The 22,916-nt window shown below is 43.1% G+C and overlaps 1 protein-coding gene across 5 annotated transcripts in view; it reads right to left on the bottom strand.

Moving 5' to 3' along the window:
- Positions 1 to 22,916, bottom strand: part of hmgcll1 (3-hydroxymethyl-3-methylglutaryl-CoA lyase like 1) — a 149,920-nt gene that overhangs the window by 120,856 nt on the left and 6,148 nt on the right. For all 5 annotated transcript variants that reach the window (XM_063071497.1, XM_063071480.1, XM_063071470.1 and 2 more), the window contains exons 2-3: positions 18,016 to 18,093; positions 17,182 to 17,289 (exon numbers count right to left, since the gene is read on the bottom strand). In XM_063071497.1, coding sequence (XP_062927567.1) covers positions 17,182 to 17,289; positions 18,016 to 18,093 — 186 coding nt within the window. The remainder of the gene's footprint in view (positions 1 to 17,181; positions 17,290 to 18,015; positions 18,094 to 22,916) is intronic.

Genomic DNA, 22,916 nt, shown 5'->3' on the forward strand with positions numbered 1-22,916 from the left:
CTTTATCAACTACAGCTCAGCATCCAATGCTACCATCATCTCAAAACTGATCAATAAGCTATAAGCCCTTGGCCAGAATACCTCCTTGTGCAATTGGATCTTCAATCTCCTCATCAGTTCTGATTGATCACAACATCTCCTCCACAATCTCCATCAGCTGTGGTACACCACAAGGCTGTGTGCTTACCCCCTGCTCTACCCATTTTACACTTGTGACTGTGTGACTAGGAACAACTCCTATGCTATATTTATATTTGTTGATGACAACAAACACTGTCGTTTGCCAAATCAAAGGTGGTGATAAACTAGTATATAGGAGGGAGATTGAAAATCTGGCTCAGTTTCGCCACAACAACCTCTTACTCAATGTCAGCAAAACCAAGGAGCTGATTATTGACTACAGGAGGAGGAAAGCAGGGGTCAATGAGCCATTCCTCATCAGGGGATCAGAGGTGCAGAGGGTCAGCAACTTGAAATCAGTCAGTGTTATCATTTCAAAGGACCTGTCCTGCACCCAGCATGTACAGAGGCATGCAAAAGTTTGGGCACCCTGGTACTATTACTGTGAATAGTTAAGTGAGTAGAAGATGAACTGATCTCCAAAAGTCATAAAGTTAAAGATGAAACATTCTTTTCAACATTTTAAGCAAGATTAGTGTATTATTTTTGTTTTGTACAATTTTAGAGTGAAAAAAAAGGAAAGGAGCACCATGCAAAAGTTTGGGCACCCCAAGAGATGTGAACTCTCAGATAACTTTTACCAAGGTCTCAGACCTTAATTAGCTTGTTAGGGCTATGGCTTGTTCACAAGCCCAGGTGATGCATATTTCAAAGCTTTATAAATACCTTGACTTCTCAAACCTTGTCCCAACAAGCAGCAGCCATGGGCTCCTCTAAGCAGCTGCCTGGCCCTTTGAAAATTAAAATGAATGATGCCCACAAAGCAGGAGAAGGCTACAGGAAGATAGCAAAGTGCTTTCATGTAGCTGTTTCCTCAGTTCATGATGTAATTAAGAAATGCAGTTAACAGGAATGGTGGCGGTCAATTTGAGGTCTGGAAAACCAAGAAAACATTCCTAGAGAACTGCTCGTAGGATTGCTAGAAAGGCAAATCAAAACCCCCGTTTGACTGCAAAAGACCTTCAGGAAGATTTAGCAGACTCTGGAGTGGTGGTGCACTGTTCTACTGTGCAGCGACACCTGCATAAATATGACTGTTGTGCTCTTTATACGTACCGTGGGTTACTAGGAACAAACCATATTCTGGAAGAATAGGAACTAGAACTTTTATTTACAACAGCAAAAAGCAACCACATTTCTTACAGCCATGCTTTCTAGATCAATCTCATTTCTGCATATGCTCCGAACTCTGTCCAATCACGTTCTTACACGTGACACGTGATATCACCATAATGACCTTCATGGAAGAGTCATCAGAAGAAAACCTTTCCTGCGTCCTCACCACAAAATTCAGCGTCAGAAGTTTGCAAAGGAACATCTAAACAAGCCTGATGCATTTTAGAAACAAGTCCTGTGGACTGATGAAGCTAAAATAGAACTTTTTGGCCGCAATGAGCAAAGGTATGTTTGGAGAAAAAAGGGTGCAGAATTTCATGAAAAGAACCCCTCTCCAACTGTTAAGCATGAGGGTGGATCGATCATGCTTTGGGCTTGTGTTGCACAGCCAGTGGCACGGAGAACATCTCACTGGTAGAGGGAAGAATGAATTCAATTAAATACCAGCAAATTCTGGAAGGAAACATCACACCATCTGTAAAAAAGCTGAAGGTGAAAAGAGGATGGCTTCTACAACAGGATAATGAACCTAAACACACCTCAAAATCCACAATGGACTACCTCAGGAGGTGTAAGCTGAAGGGTTTGCCATGGCCCTCAGAGTCCCCTGACCTAAACATCATCGAGAATCTGTGGAAAGACCTCAAGAGAGCAGTGCATGCAAGATGGCCCAAGAATCTCACAGAACTACAAGCCTTTTGCAAGGAATAATGGGTGAAAACCCCCCAACCAAGAATTGAAAGACTCTTAGCTGGCTACAGAAAGTGTTTACAACCTGTGATACTTGCCAAAGGGGGTGTTACTAAGTACTGACCATGCAGGGTGCCCAAACTTTTGCTTCGGGCCCTTTTCCTTTTTTGTTATTTTGAAACTGTAAAAGATGGAAATAAAAAAGGTAATCTTGCTTAAAATATTAAAGAAATGTGTCATCTTTATCTTTATGCCTTTTGGAAATTAAGTCATCTTTTAATCGCTTAGCTATTCACAGTAACAGAAATTTTGACCAGGGGTGCCCAAACTTTTGAATGCCACTGTAAGTGCAATTACAAAAAAAAGCACAGCAGCGCCTCTACCGCCTTAGGAGTTTGTGAAGATTTAGATACATCTAAAACTTTGACAACTTCTATAGATGTATGGTAGAGAGCATATTGACGGACTGCATCACTGCTTGGTATGGAAGCACCAATACCCTTGAACGGAAAATCCTACAAAAAATAGTGGATGCAGCCCTGTAAAGACCTCCACGCCATTGGGCACATCTACATGGAGTGTTGTTGCAGGAAAGCAGCATCTATCATCAGGGACCCCCACCACCCAGGTCATGCTCTCTTCTCACTGCTGCCATCAGGAAGAAGGTACAGGAGCCTCGGTACTCACAACACCAGGTTCAGGAACAGTTATTACTCCTTAATCATCAGGCTCGGACCCTGAGGGGATAACTTCACTCACCTTCACTTGCCCCTTCACTGAATTGCTCCCATAATCTATGGACTTATTTTTAAGCACTCTTTATCTCATGTTCCTGATATTTATTGCTTATTTTCTCTTTATTTTTGTATTTGCAGTTTGTTGTCCTTTGCACACTAGCTGTCCATCCTGTGTGTACAATCTTTCATTTATTCTATTCTGCTTATTGGATTTATTTAGTATGCCCACTAGAAAATGAATCTCAGGGTTGTATATAGTGACATATGTGTTCTTTGATAATGAATTTACTTTGAACTTTGAATGTCATCCAGACACAACACATCAATCAGTTGAGAGGAGCAGAGTCAATTGTGAAAAAGAATTGTCCAGAGCTGTCAGAACCACTTACTGCAGTCCCAGTGTCACCTCCTACAACCACCACAGAGGAGGCCCCAGAACCTGAGGTTGTTTCACAGCCACAAGTCTCACCTGCCAAGTAAAGTGAACCCCACCCCCCCCCCCACTCGTCAGTAAAGACGGTATCCCACAAGAGTAAGAAATCCTCCACTGCAATAAATCTTTCGGCCTAAAAAGGACATTTTAAAATATATTATGCTGTGGATGTCTATACAGTAGTTGTATTATATAGTATTTTGTTCTTTATTAAGACTGTAATTTTCCAGATCCAACCACCTTTTACTGACAAGGTTGATAAATTACATGAGTATTCATGCTCTTGAAGTCTGCAGATGTTGAGAATTCTGCCAAGTATTTGTTTGAACACCTGCCATTTTTAACAGCTGTTTCATCACTTAACAGTTCTATCTGGCTACTGTGATCGATACCCTGCTTTTAAAGTCAACAGCATCAGACTTTAAAACCCTAATTCCTGTTGGAAGCTTTGACTTTCAAACATGGTATTACCCCACATACTTGTTACAACAAAGGAAGCCATTTGGCCTATCTATTCGATGCAAGCTCCCAGCAGTCCCACTTCCCCATCGCCTTGCAGCTTATTCTTTCTCACACACCTTCCAACTTCCCATTTCATTTCCTTGTTATTCTTGAGGTGTGGGAGGAAACTCCAACATTTCAAAGCCACCACTCACATCTCATTACGTATGAAGCGCCAGAAGTGTTATACTGTTTAATTTTTTACTTTCTGACATAAATGCACCTTATAATTCGTTAATTTATCTGTGGTAATATTACTTCACGTGTTATGTAGTGTGTCGTGCACCTTTTTCCAGAGGAACATTGTTCCATTTGGTGGTACACATGTGTACGGTTGAATGAGAATTAATTTGAAATTGAACTTGAAACCAGAGCACCCAGAGGAAAATGAAGCAGTCACAAGGAGACCGTGTAAACCCCACTGAATTGATGACCCTCCAGCAGCAGTTGATAACTGTGTGCGTGTCTGAGAATAGCCTGTAGATCAGAGTCCTCTGTCATGCGCGGGTCCTGTGTCATGCAGCTGCTTAGAATGGACCGTGACAAGGACCCTTACATCCTTTTCCACACCCTCTTCACAAACCCATAACCCGCAAAGAGGACAGCAATCATCTCACCCCCAGTGCAGTCATCATCAGGGCAGCGCTTGATGGAAGTGATGTTCCGAACGTGCGAGAACGATGTGACTGGGTGGGACTTGCTCAAAGCCAGCCGAGCAAGGCCTTGGTGCTTGCTGATGAGTTGTGGTAATGAGGCATTCTGCTAGATGATTCGGACAGTCTGCTTGGTGAACCGGCTGACCCCGTCCAGCCACAGCGCCCAAGGTCAGGATCCAACCTGGCTCCCTGCAACTGGGAGGGGCAACATTTGCTGCTTTAACACCCCATTTCAATCTCTGCATAGTGACCATTGGTTAGAAGTCTCCAGTCTATTATGAACCAATCTGAGCTCATCAGTGGATTTAATGCAGCCCATCATCCACTTGGTTCAAAGGAGGACCCAAACCAGTCACCATCGAGGGGTCAGCAGTGGAAAGGGTGAGCAGCTTCAAGTTCCTGGGGATCAACACCCATGAAGATCTATCCTGTGCTCAACATATTAATGCATTCGTGAAGAAGGTGCGACAGTGGCTATATTTCTTTTAGAGTTTGAGGAGACTGCTATGTCACCAAGATCATTACTAATTTATACAGATGTACTACAGAGAGCATTCCGTTTGTGTCACTGTCCAGCACAAAGGCTCCAATGCACAAGATCAGAGAAAGCTGCAGAGGGTTGTAAATTCAGCCGGCTCCATCTTGGGGACTAGTCTCCCCACCATCAAGGACATCTTCTAAAGGTGTTACCTCAAGAACATGGCATCCATCACTAAGGAACCTCACTATCCAGGACACGCCCTCTTTTAATTGCTACCATGGAGAAGGTGCAGAAGACACCTACTCAATGTTTTCGTTTCTTCCCCTCCGCCATCAGATTTCCGAGCAGACGATGAGCCCATGAACACAACCTCACTACAACACACATAAAAGTTGCTGGTGAATGCAGCCGGCCAAGCAGCATCTCTAGGAAGAGGTACAGTCGATGTTTTGGGCCGAGACCCTTCATCAGGCCTTTGCTTACTTTTCAAAGTTCAAAGTAAATGTATTATCAATCCAGTTTGTTTAGGTGCATTAAACACTCTCAAGAAGAAAAGAAGATTAGCTTTATTTGTCACATGTACATTGAAACACATGGTGAAATGCAACGTTTAGCGGCAATGACCAACACAGTCCAAAAATGTGCTGGGGGCCATTCTTCCGAAGATAACATAGAATGCTCACAACTTACTAACCCGCACACCTTTGGAATGCAGCAGGAAATCAGAGCAACAGGCAGAAATCCACAGGGCCACAAGGAGGAGATACAAAAATCCTTACGGACAGCAGCAGGATTTGAACCTGTGTCATTGCAGTTTCTACTACAAGGGTGAAAGTGCTCAAAAAGCTGAAAGTTGTAAAGGTACATAAGTCACCCAGACCAAGAGAGGGGGCAGTAGAGATTGTTAAGGCATTAGTAATGAACTTTCAAGAATCATTGGACTCTGGTGTGGTTCTACAGGACTGGAAAATGCAAATGTCACTCCACTCTTCATGAAAGGAGAGAAGCAGCAGAAAGGAAATTATAGACCAGTTAGCCTGACCTCGGTGGTTGGGAAGACATTGGAGTCAACTGTTAAGGATGAGGTAATGGAGGTCTTGGTGACACAGGATAAGATAGGACCAAGTCAGCATGGTTTCCTTTAAGGAAAATCTTGCCTGACCAAACCTTTTGGAATTCTTTGAGGAGACTGAAAGTAGGATAGATAAAGGGGAAACAGTGGACGCTGTATATTTGGATTTTCAGAAGGCCTTTGACAAGGTGCCACACATGAGGCTGCTTACCAAGTTAAGAGCCCATGGTATTACAGGAAGGTTACTGCCATGGTTAGAGCATTGGCTAATTGGTAGGAGGCAGTGAGTGGGAATAAAAGGACCCTTTTCTGGTTAGCTGCCAATGAGTAGTGGTGTTCTGCAGGGGTCGGTGTTGAGACCGCTTCTTTTTATGCTGTATATAAATGATTTAAATGATGGAATAGATGGTTTTGCTGCCAAATGTGCAGATGATATGAAGATTGGTGGAGGGGCAATTAGTGCTGAGGGAACAGGAAGGCTACAGAAGGATTTAGATAGATTAGGAGAATGGGCAAGAAAGTGGCAAATGAAATACAATGTTGGAAAATGTGTGGTCATGCTCTTTGTTAGAAGAAATAAATGTGCAGACTATTTTCTGAAAACAGAGTAAATCCAAAAATCTGAGATGCCAGGGGACTTGGGAGTCCTTGTGCAGAACACTCTAAAAGTTAACTTACAGATAGAGTTGATGGTGAGGAAGGCAAAGGCAATGTTGGCATTCATTTCAAGAGATCTGGAATACAAGAACAGGGACATGACGCCGAGGTTTTATAAAACACTGGTGAGGCCTCAACTTGAGTATTGTGAACAGTTTTGGGCTCCTTATCTAAGAAAAGATATGCTGGCATTGGAGAAATTTCAGAGGAGGTTCACAAGGACGATTCTAGGAATGAAAGGGTTATCATAGTTCTGGGTCTGTACTCGCTGGAATTTAGAAAGATGAGGGGAATCTCATTGAACTCTTTCAAATGTTGAAAGGCCTAGACAGAGTAAATGTGGAAAGGATGTTTCCCATGGTGGAGGAGTCTAGGACAAGACAGTACAGCCTCAGGATAGAGAGGCAACCATTTAAAACAGAGGTGTGGGGAAATTTCTTTAGCCAGTGGATGGTGAATTTGTGGAATATATTGCTACAGGCAGCTGTGGAGGCCAGGTCATTGGGTGTATTTAAGGCAGAGGTTGATAGGTTCTTGATTGGACATGGCATCAAAGGTTACAGGGAGAAGGCCGGGAAGTGGGACTGAGGAGGGGGAGAAAGAATCAGCCAAGTAGTGAAACTTGATGGGCCAAATGGCCCAATTTGCTCCAATATCTTATGGTCGTTGGGGCTATAAAGCATAACAATAACTGCTATATTACCATGCCACTCCAATGTCTACTGCCCAACAATATCCAGACAGCATCTATCTCTGTGGGCTCCTACAGTTACATCCTCTTGATAAGGCCACCTTTCCAATCCTTTATAAATCTGTTATACACACAAGAGAGTCATTTTTACTGTCAATAGCATAGTGGTGATGTTAAAGGAGGATAATCACAGTACCCCAAATTCCCATTATCAAGCCCATCTGGTTTTAATCCCACTGAAACACAGCTTGCTGGAAACAGTTTCACTGGAGTTTTTCTTGTATTGACTGTTGATTGCCTGTCATGTGAAAAAAAAGTAGTTCAAATTTATTGGTTCATTATGTGACACACTCTCAGTACTGACTGGGAGTTCACGCACATCTTTTCAGTCTATTGACATCTTTAACTACCGATTATTTCAGCTGTGGTTTACCAGGCCAGCCATAACTTTCTCTCTTAAACTAAACTGGTTTGGAATTTAGAAAGAGGTATGGGATTCTTTAAAAATGTGCTCTCCATAGTATTTTAGACATCAAGAATAAAACTTCATTCACCTTCTACACTCAGTGGCCACTTTATTAGGTACAGGAATTCTCGGTCTCCAACTTCTGTAGTCCATCCACTTCAAGGTTTGATGTGTTGTACATTTAGAGATGTTCTACTGTACACCACTGTTGTAATGTGTGGTTATTTGAGTTACTGTTGCCTTCCTGTCAGCTTGAACCAGTCTGGCCAGTCTCCTCAGATCTCTCTCAAGGCTTTTTCACTCACAGAACTGCCACTCATTGGATTTTTTTTTTGTTTTTCACACCTTTTTCTGTAAACTCTAGAGACTGTTTTGCATGAAAATTCCAAGTTCAACTCTTTGAGTGATTATGCAGAAAGTTTGAGGTTAATAACTCATCAGTTAATAACTTATCAGGGGTGATTGATAAGTTTGTGGCCTAAGGTAGAAGGAGATGAGTTATTAATTTCAAACTTTTTGCATAATCACTGAAAGAGTTGAACTGCATGTGCATGTAAAGAGAGTTGTATAACTCATCTCCTTCTACCTTACACCACAAACTTATCAATCACCCCTGCTGTGGGCACTTTCTGGACGTCCAAGATCTGTATGCTCCATGACCGCTGGACTAAGTGTGTACATGTAGGAGGGGACTAGGCTGAAAAATAAATGTGCTAGGTTTTCTAAAATTGACTCCTTCTACCTTAGGCCACGAACTTATCAATCACCCCTCGTAAATTAAGTTAGTGGTAAAAGTACCTCTAATTTATTGTTGCCTCACAAGGTCTCCAATGCAAGAGCTATGATTTAATAACTAAATACCGCAAGTACCTAAGCAAATATGGTTTTTGAATTTGTAAATGGTGTAATTAAACTAATATCACTAAGGGAGGTGAAGTCAAGTCAGAACTAGTCATTCAGCCCAATTGATACATGCCAACCAAAATTCCCATCCAAGCTAGACCTAATTGCTCATATCTCTCTAAACCTTTTCTATCCATGTATCTATCCAAATACATTAAAATTAAATGTATTGAAAGGAGGAAAAAGATAGATTGATTTTGTAGAGTAGGTTAATATAGGTCGGCACAACATCATGGACAAAGGGGTCCATACTGAACTGTACTGTTCAATACTGTGTTCCATGTACCTGCTTCAACCACTTCCCTAGCAGCTCGTTCCATATACTGACCTCTGGGTGAAAATGTTGCCCCTCAGATTCCAATTAAATCTCTCCCCTCTCACCTTAAACCTTGGCCCTATAGTACTTGATTCCCCACCTGTGGGGAAAAAAAGACTGTGCGTATTAAACTTTAGTTATAGTTAAACGTAAAAAATAAACATATTTATAAGTATAATCAGCATTGTCTCACTAATTTATTAAAATTTGTATGTGCCTTCATGCTCAATGTGAAGGAACATGGTGATTCCAAGTTCATCAGAAATCACCCAAATATTTAGAAAATAATAAATAAGAAAAATTGACTGGTGTTGAAATCTTATACATATGATCTGAACTAAAACAGATGATTCAGAATCCTTTCAAAATGTGTGAAATGATTTTGCAAGCACCAATATGTTTCTTGTTAAGCTCCAGGCTAAAATAAATCACAGATCAGTTCACATGCAATTTCCCTTTTCATGTACAATTTATAAATACAGTAAAATGTAAACATTATGTCAAGGAAGGAGAGTGTGCTGGAACTGAGTGAGAAACGTGAAAATGTCTCAGAGGAAGACTGATGACTGAAATGGCATTCATTAAAAGTGTCCACACCCCATGGACCACTCTCCTCTCCTATCAGATTCCTTTTTCCACAGCCCTTTACCTTTTCCACAAAACACTTCTCAGCTTCTTACTTCACACCCCACCCCCCCCCCCCAGCCTGGCTTCACCTATCACCTTCCAGCTTGTCCTTCTTCCCCACCTCCCACCTTCTTATTCTGGCACCTTCCCTCTTCCTTTCCTGTCTTGATGAAGGGTGTCAGCCCAAAACGTTGACTGTTTATTCATTTCCAGAGATGATACCTGATCTGCTGAGTTGCCTCAGCATTTTTTTTTGTGTTACACTGGTTTACCAGCATCTACAGAATCTCATTTGTTCATTAAATGCATGTACACTTAATAAAGCTACAGGACACTGTCCTGAATATTTCCTTAAACCTCCTTTAACATCTGCAGTGTCCAATGGATGAAATTTAAAGGTAATTTTTACTTACTGCACCTCCTCTATGTGTTGGGCAATAACCACTATAGTAAAACTCCAATAATTTAGCAACTTTAGGACGTTGGTAGCAGACTTCTTTTACTCTGAATTCCTTGGCATTATCATTTCAGAGGATCTGTCTAGGACCAGCATGTAAGTACCTTTACAAAGAAGGCACGACAGCATCACTACTTTCTTAGAAGTTTACGTAGATTCCAAATGTCATTTAAAACTTCTACAAACCTCTACAGATGCAGAGTGGAGAGTATCCTGACTGGCTGCATCATGGCCTGGTATAGGAACACCAATGCCCAAGAACAGAAAAGTCTACAGCAAGTGGTAGATACAGCCCAGTCTATCACAAGCAATGCCCTTCCCATCGTTCAGTTCATCTAAAAGGTGCGCTCCTAAAAGAAAACAGCATCCATCCACGAGGACCCCCACCACCCTACATGTTTTTTTATTTGGCCTAGGAAAAGGATTACTTAATGCCTGTTAATATTGATTACATTTACATAATTTGCTATATTTGATTACATTATATTCTCTATAATGCTTGTCTTACGATTTTTAACCTTGACTCATTTTTATTACTATATTAATTTATTTTTACAATTCAGCTTACATCTTAAAGTATGAAAGATACTATATAAATAAAGTATTATCATTGAAATTATACCAGTGCCTAAGAAGAATAACGTGGGCTGCCTTAATGACTATCACCCAGTAGCACTCACATCAACAGTGATGAAATGCTTTGAGAGGTTGGTCATGACTAGACTGAACTCCTGCCATAGCAAGGACCTGGACCCATTGCAATTTGCCTATCGCTACAACAAGTCAATAGCGGATGCAATCTCAATGGCTCTTCACACGGCCTTAGACCACATGGACAACACAAACACCTACATCAGGATACTGTTCATCGATTATAGCTCAGCATTTAATTACATCGTTTCCACAATCCTATTAGATGAGATATAGGAGCAGAAGTAGGCCATTCAATAATAGGCTGATCCAATTCTTCTAGTCATCCCCACTCCCCTGCTTTCCACCCCACACCCTTTGATGCCCTGGCTAAACAAGAACTTATCTATCTCTGCCTTAAGTACACCCAATGACTTGGCCTCCACAGCCACTCATGGCAAAAAATTCCACAGATTTACCACCCTCTGACTAAATAATTTCTCCGCATCTCAGTTCTAAAAGGACGTTCTTCAATCCCGAAATTGTGCCCTCTTGTCCTAGACTCCCCTACCATGGGAAAATACTTTGCCATATCTAATCTGTTCAGGCCTTTTAACATTCGGAATGTTTCTATGAGATCCCCCCTCATTGTCCTGAACTCCAGGGAATACAGCCCAAGAGCTGCCAGATGTTCCTCATACAGTAACCCTTTCATTCCTGGAATCATTCTTGTGAGTCTTCTCTGAACCCTCTCCAATGTCAGTATATCCTTTCTAAAATAAGGAGCCCAAAACTGCACACAATACTCCAAGTGTGGTCTCACGAGTGCCTTACAGAGCCTGATTGAGAAGTTGCGGAACCTGGGCCTCTGTACCTCCCTCTGCAACTGGATCCTCAACTTCCTAACCGGAAGACCACAATCTGTGCGGATTAGTGATAATCAAAGCACCAGTTTTTGTATGTGTAGTGTGACAAGAATACACATAGATTAAGATGTTAGCTGTCCTGTGCTGGCACCAGTGGGATCAGCAGTTGGTCTGCCACCTGTCTTCAGGAGAGAGAGAGATAAGGAAAACAATGGAGCAGCATTTGGTGATGTTAATGAAGGGACGGGAGAGAGTAACGGAAGGAGAGCTGTCAAGATCGGCTCCCCCTTTGAACCCTGAACTGTTTGAAGTGATGGACAGGCGATACCCCAGCAGGGGGATAAAAAGGGACAGGTTCGCTAAGGCAGGACACACACGACACCCCGAGGTAACGAGACCCTGGAAGCGGTGCGTCTCTCACAAGTCGGTGGGAAGTTTTGGACGGCTGGTCGCGGGATCAAGCCATAGACGCACAGGGTGAAAAGGCACGATCGGCGGGAACCTGGTGTGTGTCCACCCTTGCCTGGGTGCCAGGTTCACCACAGTGAAATGATCGTATCTGGAAACGGAGGGGTCACGGTCGGTGACCTCAGATGACATCACAAAGGACTCGCCCGAAAGCTGACTGCGAAGGTCTGTGTGGAAGCCGTTTGAATATTCATTCGTTTTGCTCTCTCTCTCCTTCCCCCCCACTGTCCATCTCTCACGGCAGCGATTACTGCGAACTGAACTGAACTAAATTGAACTGAACTTTGCGTCACTTTGAAATTGGTCATTTACCCCTAGACAACGATAGAGCTTGATTGATCCTGTTATCTTAATTCTGTGTACATGTGTGTTTATCATTGCTGAACTGTTGCATTTATTATCCTTTTGATTAGAGTACTGTGTTGCTTGTTTCTTTAATAAAACTTTCTTAGTTCTAGTAATCCAGACTCCAACTGAGTGATCCATTTCTGCTGGTTTGGCAACCCAGTTACGGGGTATGTAACATAAGTGGGGTTCTCTTCCGCGATTTTGAACGCTAAATTTGGGACGGAGTAAATTGATTGGGTCAAAATTCCCGAAAGAAAGAAAAGACAAACAGCAGAAATGGAGGCTGAGGAATTTATAAAGGCCCCGACCTTGGAGGCATTAGAGGATGCCAGGAAAATGGAATTGGTAGCTGTGGCCAAACGGTTGAATTTTGCTAAGGGGAAGTCGACAATGAGGAGAGAGGAGATACACAGAGCTATCGTAGAGCACTATGTATCTAAAGGTGTGTTTCCCCAAGGCGAACTGGAGGTGGTGTCTATTGAAAAACCTGCTGGAGACGCGGTACAGGTGCAGCTTGAAAAACTGAGACTCGAGCACGAGTTCCGGGTACGGCAGTTAGAACACGAAGAGAAAGAGTTAGAAAGGCTGGAGAGAGAGTTAGAAAGGCAGGAGAAAGAGAGAGAGTTAGAAAGGCAGGAGAAAGAGAAACAGTTAGAACAGCAGGAGAGAGAGTTAGGAAGGCAGGAGAGAGAGAAAGAGAGACAGTTGGAGCGAGAGGAGAAACAGAGGGAAAGGGAATTCGAGCTGGAGAAGTTAAAGATAAGGGCAGAGCAGGGGCCCGTGCCGAACCAAGGTGGAGGGTTCCGGGCGACCCAGGAGGTTAGGCTGGTTCCCCCATTTGACGATACCGACGTGGATCGGTACTTTCTCCATTTCGAAAAAGTTGCTACAGGTCAGGACTGGCCGAGGGATAAGTGGGCTGTTTTGCTTCAGAGTGTACTGAAAGGGAAAGCCCAACAAGCTTACTAAGCTTTGTCCGCGGAAGATGCCCAGAGATATGAGGTGGTGAAAGAGGCCATCCTCAGGATTTATGAGTTGTTCCCGGAGGCATACCGGCAGAGGTTCCGGAATGCGAGGAAGCGGTGGGACCGCACGTATTTGGAGTTTGCCCGTGAGATGCAGACATATTGTGAGCGTTGGTGCGCCTCGAAGGGGGTAGAGGGGGATTATGACAGACTGCTACAGCTGATCCTGGTCGAGCAGTTTAAAGGTTGTGTCCCTGAGGGTATGAGACCCTACCTGGATGAGAAAGAGGCAGCCACGTTAGCCGCAACTGCTAAGTTAGTGGATGAGTATGCGTTGACGCATAAAATGAAGTTTGCCCCGAGTAAAGGCTACCAGAAGGGTAGTCAGGACGGCGGGGAGAGTCCGCCAGAAAAGTCAGAAAGTAAGCCGGGGACTAGTGAGAAGGATAAGGTAGACCAGGAGCAGTCTGGTAGGAAGTCTCCTGGGGTCGTCTGTTATAATTGCGGGAAAGTCGGACACTTTGCGTCCAGGTGCTTTGTCCCAAAGAAGGAGACAGGAAAAGGAAAAACAGCGATTTTGACTGGCTGTATCGAGTTGGAAAAAGAACCGCTAGGAGGGGACAGGTCTGTCAAAGTTCGGGAAGGGCGCGAGAAGTTTATCTCAGCCGGATTGGTGTCAGTGAAGGAGGGGTTAAAACCAGTTCCAGTGCGGATCTGGAGCGACACGGGAGCGTGTCAGTCACTGACACTGAAGAGTGTATTAGAGTTTAGCTCAGAGACCCAGACTGGGGAGGTCAAGGTCAAAGGTATTGGGGAAGGGACAGAGGCAGTCCCTTTGCACCAGATACACTTACAAAGCAACCTGGTCTCTGGACTAGTCACGATCGGGGTGAGGTCCGAATTACCGATGAAAGGCGTGGAAGGCTTGCTCGGTAATAACCTCGCCGGGGGAATCGTGTTCCCAGTCGTGAGATTGACAGGTCAGCCTGCCAGCATTGAGGCCCCGCCCATGGACTCACAGGTTCATCACGGGACTGCGGTAGTAAATTTAGCTGAGACGTTTCTGCCAGCCTTGTACGAGAAGGGGGCAGAAAGTGAAAAGAAGGAGTGTAGTGAAACAAGAGGTAGTGAGGGAGCTGAGACAGACTTAGCATTAGCCAGGAAAGAATTTGTGCAGGCGCAGGAGTGAGACGAGGGGCTGATGGTTTTGGCGGAGACAGCTCTCTCTGACACAGACTTAACAAGGGAACTAGTAGGCTATTGTGCGGAGGAGGAAGTGCTAAGGAAGAAAGGGAAACCAAGTACCGTACTCGCAGGTGAGGAATGGGGGGTGGTGCAAAAGAGTTATGGGGATAAGATTTTTAACCTGGCCCACAAGGTACCCCCCCGGTGGACATTTTGCGGTGCTGGAGGAAACAGTTGGTGGAATCATGAAAGAGGTTTACCGGCTGCACAGGAGGAAGGATGTTATTGATTATGGCCGACGTGAACTGAGGCGGTCACAGGCTTTTGATATGCTAACAAACCTAGTCGGCGTTAGCGCGGAAATCAATGAAGCTAGAGTCCCCCTGATAAGAGAAAAAAACCATTTTGAAAAGGTGAGTATGGTATTGACCAGATGGGAGAAGGCTATTGTTTTGGCCAGCGCTGCTGATAAGGTCTCTCCCTTAATCCCCAAACAAAGCGACTCTTTAGAAGAAGTAATTAAACAACTCGCACACTTGTGTTTGATTATCCCGAGGCGATGCAAAGAACTGGGACGTTGGGTGGTGTTTGTTACACTACGCTAGCCTAGCGAGCAACATCCATATAGAATGAGTAATTCAGTGACAAAAGGGCTGACGAACACAGAGGTGCGTATTGGCAATGTAATATGGCTGTCTGAAGCCAGCTTGATAGTGAACCTTGAAAAAAATTAGTTCGGCCACACGAAGGTCACTTACCTGGGAATTGTGGTGACACAGGGGCAGCTGGCAGCGATGCAAGCTAAAGTGCAGGCTATCTCTGACATCCCAACCCCGACAGACAAGAGGGCCCTCAGAAGGCTCTTGGAGATGGTGGGGTACTGTAGGAAGTTTTGCAATAACTCTGTGGTTACTACCCCTCCCCTTCCTACTAAGCCCTTCCGAGAGAAAACTAAGTCGGAATGGGACAACCCTTGTTATTGTGGTCCAGGACGAAACCCAATGAGAGCTTACATTGATCGCAATTCATCAGTGTTTTTGGCCACTATGAAGTTTGCTAAGTTGGAGCCTGGTCTAAGGGATTATTAATAACACATATAAAAGGAACAGAAAATGTGATGGCTGACTGTCTGTCAGGTGTTGACAACTTCAAATTCGCTGTATTAGCCAAATAGCTGATAAAGATGTGTATTTGTGTGTATCAAATAATGTATTCATGTTTGTAATTTTTACCCTGGTAAAAATCCTTAAAGGGGGAAAGTGTGACAAGAATACACATAGATTAAGATGTTAGCTGTCCTGTGCTGGCACCAGTGGGATCAGCAGTTGGTCTGCCACCTGTCTTCAGGAGAGAGAGAGATAAGGAAAACAATGGAGCAGCATTGGGAGATGTTAATGAAGGGACGGGAGAGAGTAACGGAAGGAGAGCTGTCAAGATCGGCTCCCCCTTTGAACCCTGAACTGTTTGAAGTGATGGACAGGCGATACCCCAGCAGGGGGATAAAAAGGGACAGGTTCGCTAAGGCAGGACACACACGACACCCCGAGGTAACGAGACCCTGGAAGCAGTGCGTCTCTCACAAGTCGGTGGGAAGTTTTGGACGACTGGTCACGGGATCAAGCCATAGACGCACAGGGTGGAAAGGCACGATCGACGGGAACCTGGTGTGTGTCCACCCTTGCCTGGGTGCCAGGTTCACCGCAGGGAAACGATCGTATCTGGAAACAGAGGGGTCACGGTCGGTGACCTCAGATGACATCACAAAGGACTCGCCCAAAAGCTGACTGCGAAGGCCTGTGTGGAAGCCGTTTGAATATTCATTCGTTTTGCTCTCTCTCTCCTTCCCCACACTGTCCATCTCCCACGGCAGCGATTACTGCGAACTGAACTGAACTAAATTGAACTGAACTTTGGGTCACTTTGAAACTGGTCATTTACTCCTAGACAACAATATTTTGATTAGAGTACTGTGTTGCTTGTTTCTTTAATAAAACTTCCTTAGTTCTAGTAATCCAGACTCCAGCTGAGTGATCCATTTCTGCTGGTTTGGCAACCCAGCTACGGGGTACGTAACAGTAGTATGGTGGAAGAAGCATCATGATTTGGAGTTGTTTTGCTACTGTTAAGCTTGGACAGCTTGCAATCATTGAGGGAACAATGAAATCAAAATTGTATCAAGACAAGAGAATGTCAGGGTAGCAGCTTATCACCTGAAACTTAACAGAAGTTGGATAAAGCAACAAAACAATGATCCTAAAGACAAGAGTAAATCAACAACAGAATGGTTTAAAAAGAAGAAAATTTGTGTTTTGCAATAGCCGAGTAAAGGTCCTGATCTTAAACCTATAGAAATGTTGTGGAAACACCTGAAGCAAGCAATTCATGCAAAGAAGCCCACCAACATCTCAGAGATGAAGCAGTTTTGTAAGGAGGAATGGCCTAAAATTCCTCCAAGCCGATGTGCAGGACTGATCAACAGTTACCGGAAGTAGTTGGTTGAAGTTATTTCTGTACAAGGGGGTCACACCAGTTACTGAAAGCAAAGGTTCACATACCTTTTCCAAGAAATGCATGTAATATTGCATCATTGGAACATGGATCTATGTCAAGTTCAACTTTAGTGCTAACGGTATTATTTCTGACTTGAGTCTGCTCCCAACTGAAGAAAATGGAGGAACCTTTATAAACCTTTCCTTTTCCAAAGCATCTTACAGGCAATTTCATTTTTCAACTTACTTGGGGCACCCATTTTGAAGATACAAAGCTTGTGGCTTCAACAACAGACAATCCCGTTTCTGACAGAAGATCAATCAGTTTAATTTTCACTTCAGTTGGGACAATCACCTGAAAACAAATCATTCAACTCTAGTAAAGATCCATAAAAGTTAGCTTTATTTGCAACATGTACATTGAAACATACAGTGAAATATGTCTTTTGAGCCAACAACCAACACAGTCCAAATATGTGCTGAGCAGCCCCACATGTGTCACCATGCTTCCAGTGCCCACGTAGCATGCCTACAACTCACAGCATGGGAGGGAATGTTTACCTTGATCTTGGAATATGTTAAAAGGTCAGGACAACATTGTGGGCTGAAAAGCTGTACTTTGCTGTACTGTTATAAGTTCTACTCATTTTATTTTTATTTAGCGATTCAGCACAGTAGCAGGACCTTCCAGCCCTTGAGCCTGCACTGCCCAAGTCCACCCATGTGACCAATTAATCTACCAAACTATACAATTTAGGAATGTGGGAAGAAATCAGAACACCCGCAGGAAACCAACACAGTTACAGGGAGAACGTATAAACTTGTTACAGACACTGGTGGAATTGAACCCTGATCAGTGATTGCTGGCACTACAGAGTGATGGCGCTAACCTCTACACTATAGTACCACCACTCATAAATGGACTCCGTTCTATAATTCTCAACATCTCTAATTAAATCCCAGCAGACTTTGAAATTGCATTATTACTCTGAATCTAAAGAATATGTAAAACCTATGCATGCTGATGGTTTGGTGCAGACATATTAAGTTCGCATCAATAATGTTCATGAAGTAAGTATACCTTCTCATTCTGCAGTCCATCCCTTGGCCCAACCTCGACAATCTTTACAAACTCAGGAAGGGTGGGTTCAGCGCTGTTCTGGAAGTTTAAAAGAAAAGGAATAAATTTAAACAGGGGAAAAATCATAAACACAGAAGATTCTGCAGACTCTAGAAATCCAGAGTAACATACACAGAATGCTGGAGAAACTCAGCAGGTCAGGCAGCATCTATGGAGCGGAATAACCAATCAACGATTTGGGTCGAGACCCTTCATCAGGACTGAGATGGAAGGAGGCAGAGCTAGAACAGGAAGGTGAGGGAAGGAGAAGGAGAGGTGATAGATGAAACTAGGTGAGAGGGAATGTGGGTGGGTGAGTGGGGGAGGGGTCTTGAAATAAGAAGCAAGGAGCTGATAGATGGAAGAGGTAAAGGGTCGAAGAAGAGGGAATCTGATAGGAAAGCAGAATGGACCACTGGAGAAAGGAAAGAAAGGGGGTACCAGATGGAGGTGTCAGGCAGGTGAGGAGAAGAGAAGGAGTGAGAGGGTAACCATTATGCAGAATGGAGAAGGGTGAGGGGGGAAAAGCAACACATAAAAGTGCTATTTCTCCAGCATTTATGTTTGCTGGGCAGAAATAATCAACAGTCAGTCTTTCCCAGACAGTGATCAGCAAACCTGAGGGCCAGTTTTGCCGACGAAGGGTCTCGGCCAGAAACGTCGACTGCACCTCTTCCTAGAGATGCTGCCTGGCCTGCTGCGTTCACCAGCAACTTTGATGTGTGTTGCTTGAATTTCCAGCATCTGCAGATTTCCTCATGTTTGCGTTTTTAAAAACCTCTGTGATGACATTGGTGCCAAGCTGTATCGGCGCTTGCCCTTCCCTTGGACTACATCAGTGACGTGGGGAGGGGGAACCCACTGCATGGGCAACAGTCGGTTCTTCAAATCTTCTCGCCCAGGCTTGCACCCTGGAAAGCACACAGTCCACCAGAGGCACAAACCCATGATCCCCTGGGATTGACGGCTACCTACTAATTATGGGTTTGAATGTTATTAACAAATATATTTAATGTGCAATGTGAAAACAAACGTAATATTTTTGTTACAATATTAAATAACATCAATATAATATAAATATTAATATAATGACCTATGTAAGGACAATTTTGAGGACTCTACAAGTCAAATTCTCATTATTATTTACTTATTTATTTTTGCATTTGTTCAGTTTGTCTGCTTTTGCACATCAGTTGTTCATCAGTCATTATGTGTAGTTTTTCATTGATTCTATTGTAGTTCTCTGTTCTACTGTGAATGCCTGTGTGGAAGTGATGGTAAGCCAAGGGTTAACATAAATGTCCAGGTATAAAGTGCAGACAGGCCAGGGAAGAAAGGTCTTTGAAAAGCAGAGCTTCCCGTGGCACACCAGGGATCTGGAGGTAAGTGATCTGAGGCACACAACAATTGCTTTATGAACTATGAAGTATCATTGTTGTCAGTTCATAGTTTCTATTGACTTTTATACCTGTACTGTGAATGATGATTGTTCTTGCAAGTAAGGAATTCAAAGTTTACCAAATGGCCAATATCCGTAGCTGATAGCCAATTTGGTATAAAAATGGCATATCTCTGTTCTGACTTCAGAACAGTGTGGTGACAGGGGCCATGTTGTTCTCCTTGTGCACAAGTAAACCAAACTATGAATGAGCTGTAGGTGTACGTGTGTCCTGGGTCCAGTTATTTTATTATTAGCAAAGATACCCATAAGAAAATCAATCTCAATGTAGCTTATGGTGACATATACATACTTCAATAACAAATTTACTTTGAATTTTAAACTTTAAGCTTTGACCTCTAAATTTGTGTTTTATAACAAACTAATTTCGTAGCAGATGAATCCTGCCACTCAAAACAGATCACTGTTTAAAATTTTAAACTTCTAAACAACAGAAATAATTTTAAAGTTACGAAAGTCTCAAAGCATGTACCACCAGGCTGAAGGACAGCTTCTATCCCTCTGTTATAAGACTATTGAATGTTTAAATGGACTCTTAAGCTCACATTCTACCTCGTGGTGACCTTGCACCTTTTTATTTATCTGTGCTGCAAGCTCTCTATAGCTGTTGCACTTCATTCTGGATTTTGTGATTGTTTTACCCTGTTTTACCTCAATGCACTGTGTAATGACAATCTGTGTGAATAGTATGCAAGACAATCTTTGGGTCACTGTACTTCGGTATGTGTGACAATAATAAAACAGTTCCTATGCAAGCTATTTTCTAATCTATCTAACCTTGGGCAGTTTGGCTCAAAAGGAAATTGTATTAATGCTTTAAGTGTTTTCTCATGTATATAGAGGTGAATAGTAGTAATACTTAAGTGCATAGAATGTCCTGCCAGGGGTGATGGTAGAGGCAGATACACTTAGGTCATTTAAAAGACTCTTAGACACATAGATGAAAGAAAAATGGAGGTCTGTGTGGGATGGAAGGGTTAATGGGTTAAAAGGTCAGCACAGCATCATAGGTCAAAGTGCCTGTATTATACTGCACTGCTGTAAGTTCTGTTTATTTTATTACTTAGAGATATAGCACAGTGACAGGCACTTACCGTCCAACGACCCACACACCCACACTGCCCAATTACACCCACGTGGCCAATGAACCTACTGACTCATACGTCTTCAGAACGTGGCAAAAACGGAACAGCCAGAGGAAACTCATGCAGTTATGGGGAGAATGCTCAAACTCTTTAATGACAGTGGCGGAATTAAACTCAGGTCACTGGCGCTGCAATACGGGGAAAGGGGCAATTTAGCTCTTAGGCCATAGGAACATAAGGCATGTGCAGAATTGGGCCACTCAGCTCATCAAGTCTACTCTGTTAGGTTTTGTAACTCCAGAAACCAAATGAAAAAGAAACACATGAGCCAGGGATACTTGTGTTCTTAGTTTTCTTTTAGTGAGGCACTCTCATATGGCATGGTGGTGTAATGACATATGCCATTTACATATAAAACATATTGAATTATGTAAACAACAAAGAATGCCTTATCAAACAATAGAGTATATTTACATTATTACTCAAATATTACAGAAAAATGGAAAAACATAATGCACCATATACTATACAACTACTATAAGGACATCCACAGCATAGTAAATTCTAAATTGCCCCATTCAGGCCTAAAGATTTTATCATTGTGGAAGATTTCTTACTCTTGTGGGAAAATGTCCTTCCTAACAAGGAGGATCACACTGCTTGGCAGGTGAGGCTTGTGGCTGGGAAACAATGTCAGGTTCTGGGGCCTTCTCCTTGGTGGTTGTAGGAGTTGACTCTGGACTGCAGGAAGTGGTTCTGACAGCCCTGGACACCTTGTTTCTCTGACAATTGACTCTGCTCTCCTCAACTGATCGATGTGTCATCTCCAGATGATATCAGGCATGATCACCACTGTGTACGAGGGTGGACTAGTTCTGCCCTTAACCTTTCCGAGTCCCTACATCTGAATATGTCGATAGCGCCTTGCCAGGATTGTTTGTCCTGCATACTGCTTCTGAGATTGGGTTTGAGGAGATCCAATCATGAGCACAAGGGATGACCCATAACTGCATTGCTGGTAAGTTGATTGTTGTGGAGTGTGCTGCACACACAGTAAGCAAAGATGAAATTGACGAGCTTCTGCTTTGGTTTTTAGTGTAGTGTCTTCTGTTGACACTACTAAGATTTTTAGACTCTGATTAAATCTTCCTGCCAAGACACGTGTAGCTGGTTGACACGGTGCAGATGCAATGTGTCTTATTCCATTCATTTTCAGGAGTGACTGAAACTGTTCCACAACAAACTATCATCTATTGTCACTGACTAATTGAATGTCTCCCTTTTATGGCAGAGATATCCGAGGGAAATCAGAAGAGGATATCTCTGCAATAATAGGGAGACATTCAATTTGCATTAGAGAGAAAACATCAGAAGCAGTGTCCTGCTTTGTAACTTTTTCAGGTATTTCTTTTACCAAGGGCAAACAGGACAACACATCAGCATTTCTATGATTAGTCAGCCTCTTGCAATTGGGTCCATTTGTCCTTCAAGAAGCAGAGCACAACGCTGCTGCTGTTCATGGAACTTCCTTCTGTGGATTGAAATTAGACATTAGTGGTTGATGATCATTAATGAGGGTAAATTCTCTCCCATACAGGTACTGGTTGAAATGCTTTATACCCCAAACCAGACTCAAGGCTTCTTTGTCAATCTGAAATGTTATTTTTCTCTACAACATTAAGGGAATGTGATGCAAAGGCTATGGGCTGTTCACTTACATAACTCACAACATCTGACATGACTGTACCTATGACAAAAGGCAAGGCAACACACCAAGCTTCACTGGATGATATGTATCATAATATATGAGTACAGTATCTGATGCCACCATTTCCTTTGTCTTTTTGAAAGCCACCTCATGCTATTTTGTCCATTGTCATCTCTTCCTGATCTATAGTAGTGAGTGCAAGGGTTGGATCACAGTGGCCAGGTTTGGCAGGAACATCTTATTGTAATTGACATATCTTTAAAATGGACAACTGTGACACATCCTTTGGCCTTCAGGCATCCACCATGGCTTAAATTAAGAAATCACACTAGTTGCATCATGCTGGGCCCATAATCTTCCAATCTCTTTAACACTGTCTTAAGATTTCGGAAATGTTCTTTATCATCCTCACTCGTAACAATGATGTCATCCAGGTAACACTGAGTGCTTGGGCAGCCTCGTAGCGTCTAGCTTTCTGCCAGTGTGGGTGCAGATGCTGCTCCAGAAATAAGCCTATTAATGCAATAAAGTCCTTTGTAAGTGATTATGGTAGAAAAATGTTGGACTCTTCCTCCTTCTCCATCGGTAGGTAGACCTCAGCTGAGTCCTG

This window comes from Mobula hypostoma, chromosome 2 (assembly GCF_963921235.1).
Source record: "Mobula hypostoma chromosome 2, sMobHyp1.1, whole genome shotgun sequence".
Lineage (NCBI taxonomy): Eukaryota > Metazoa > Chordata > Chondrichthyes > Myliobatiformes > Myliobatidae > Mobula > Mobula hypostoma.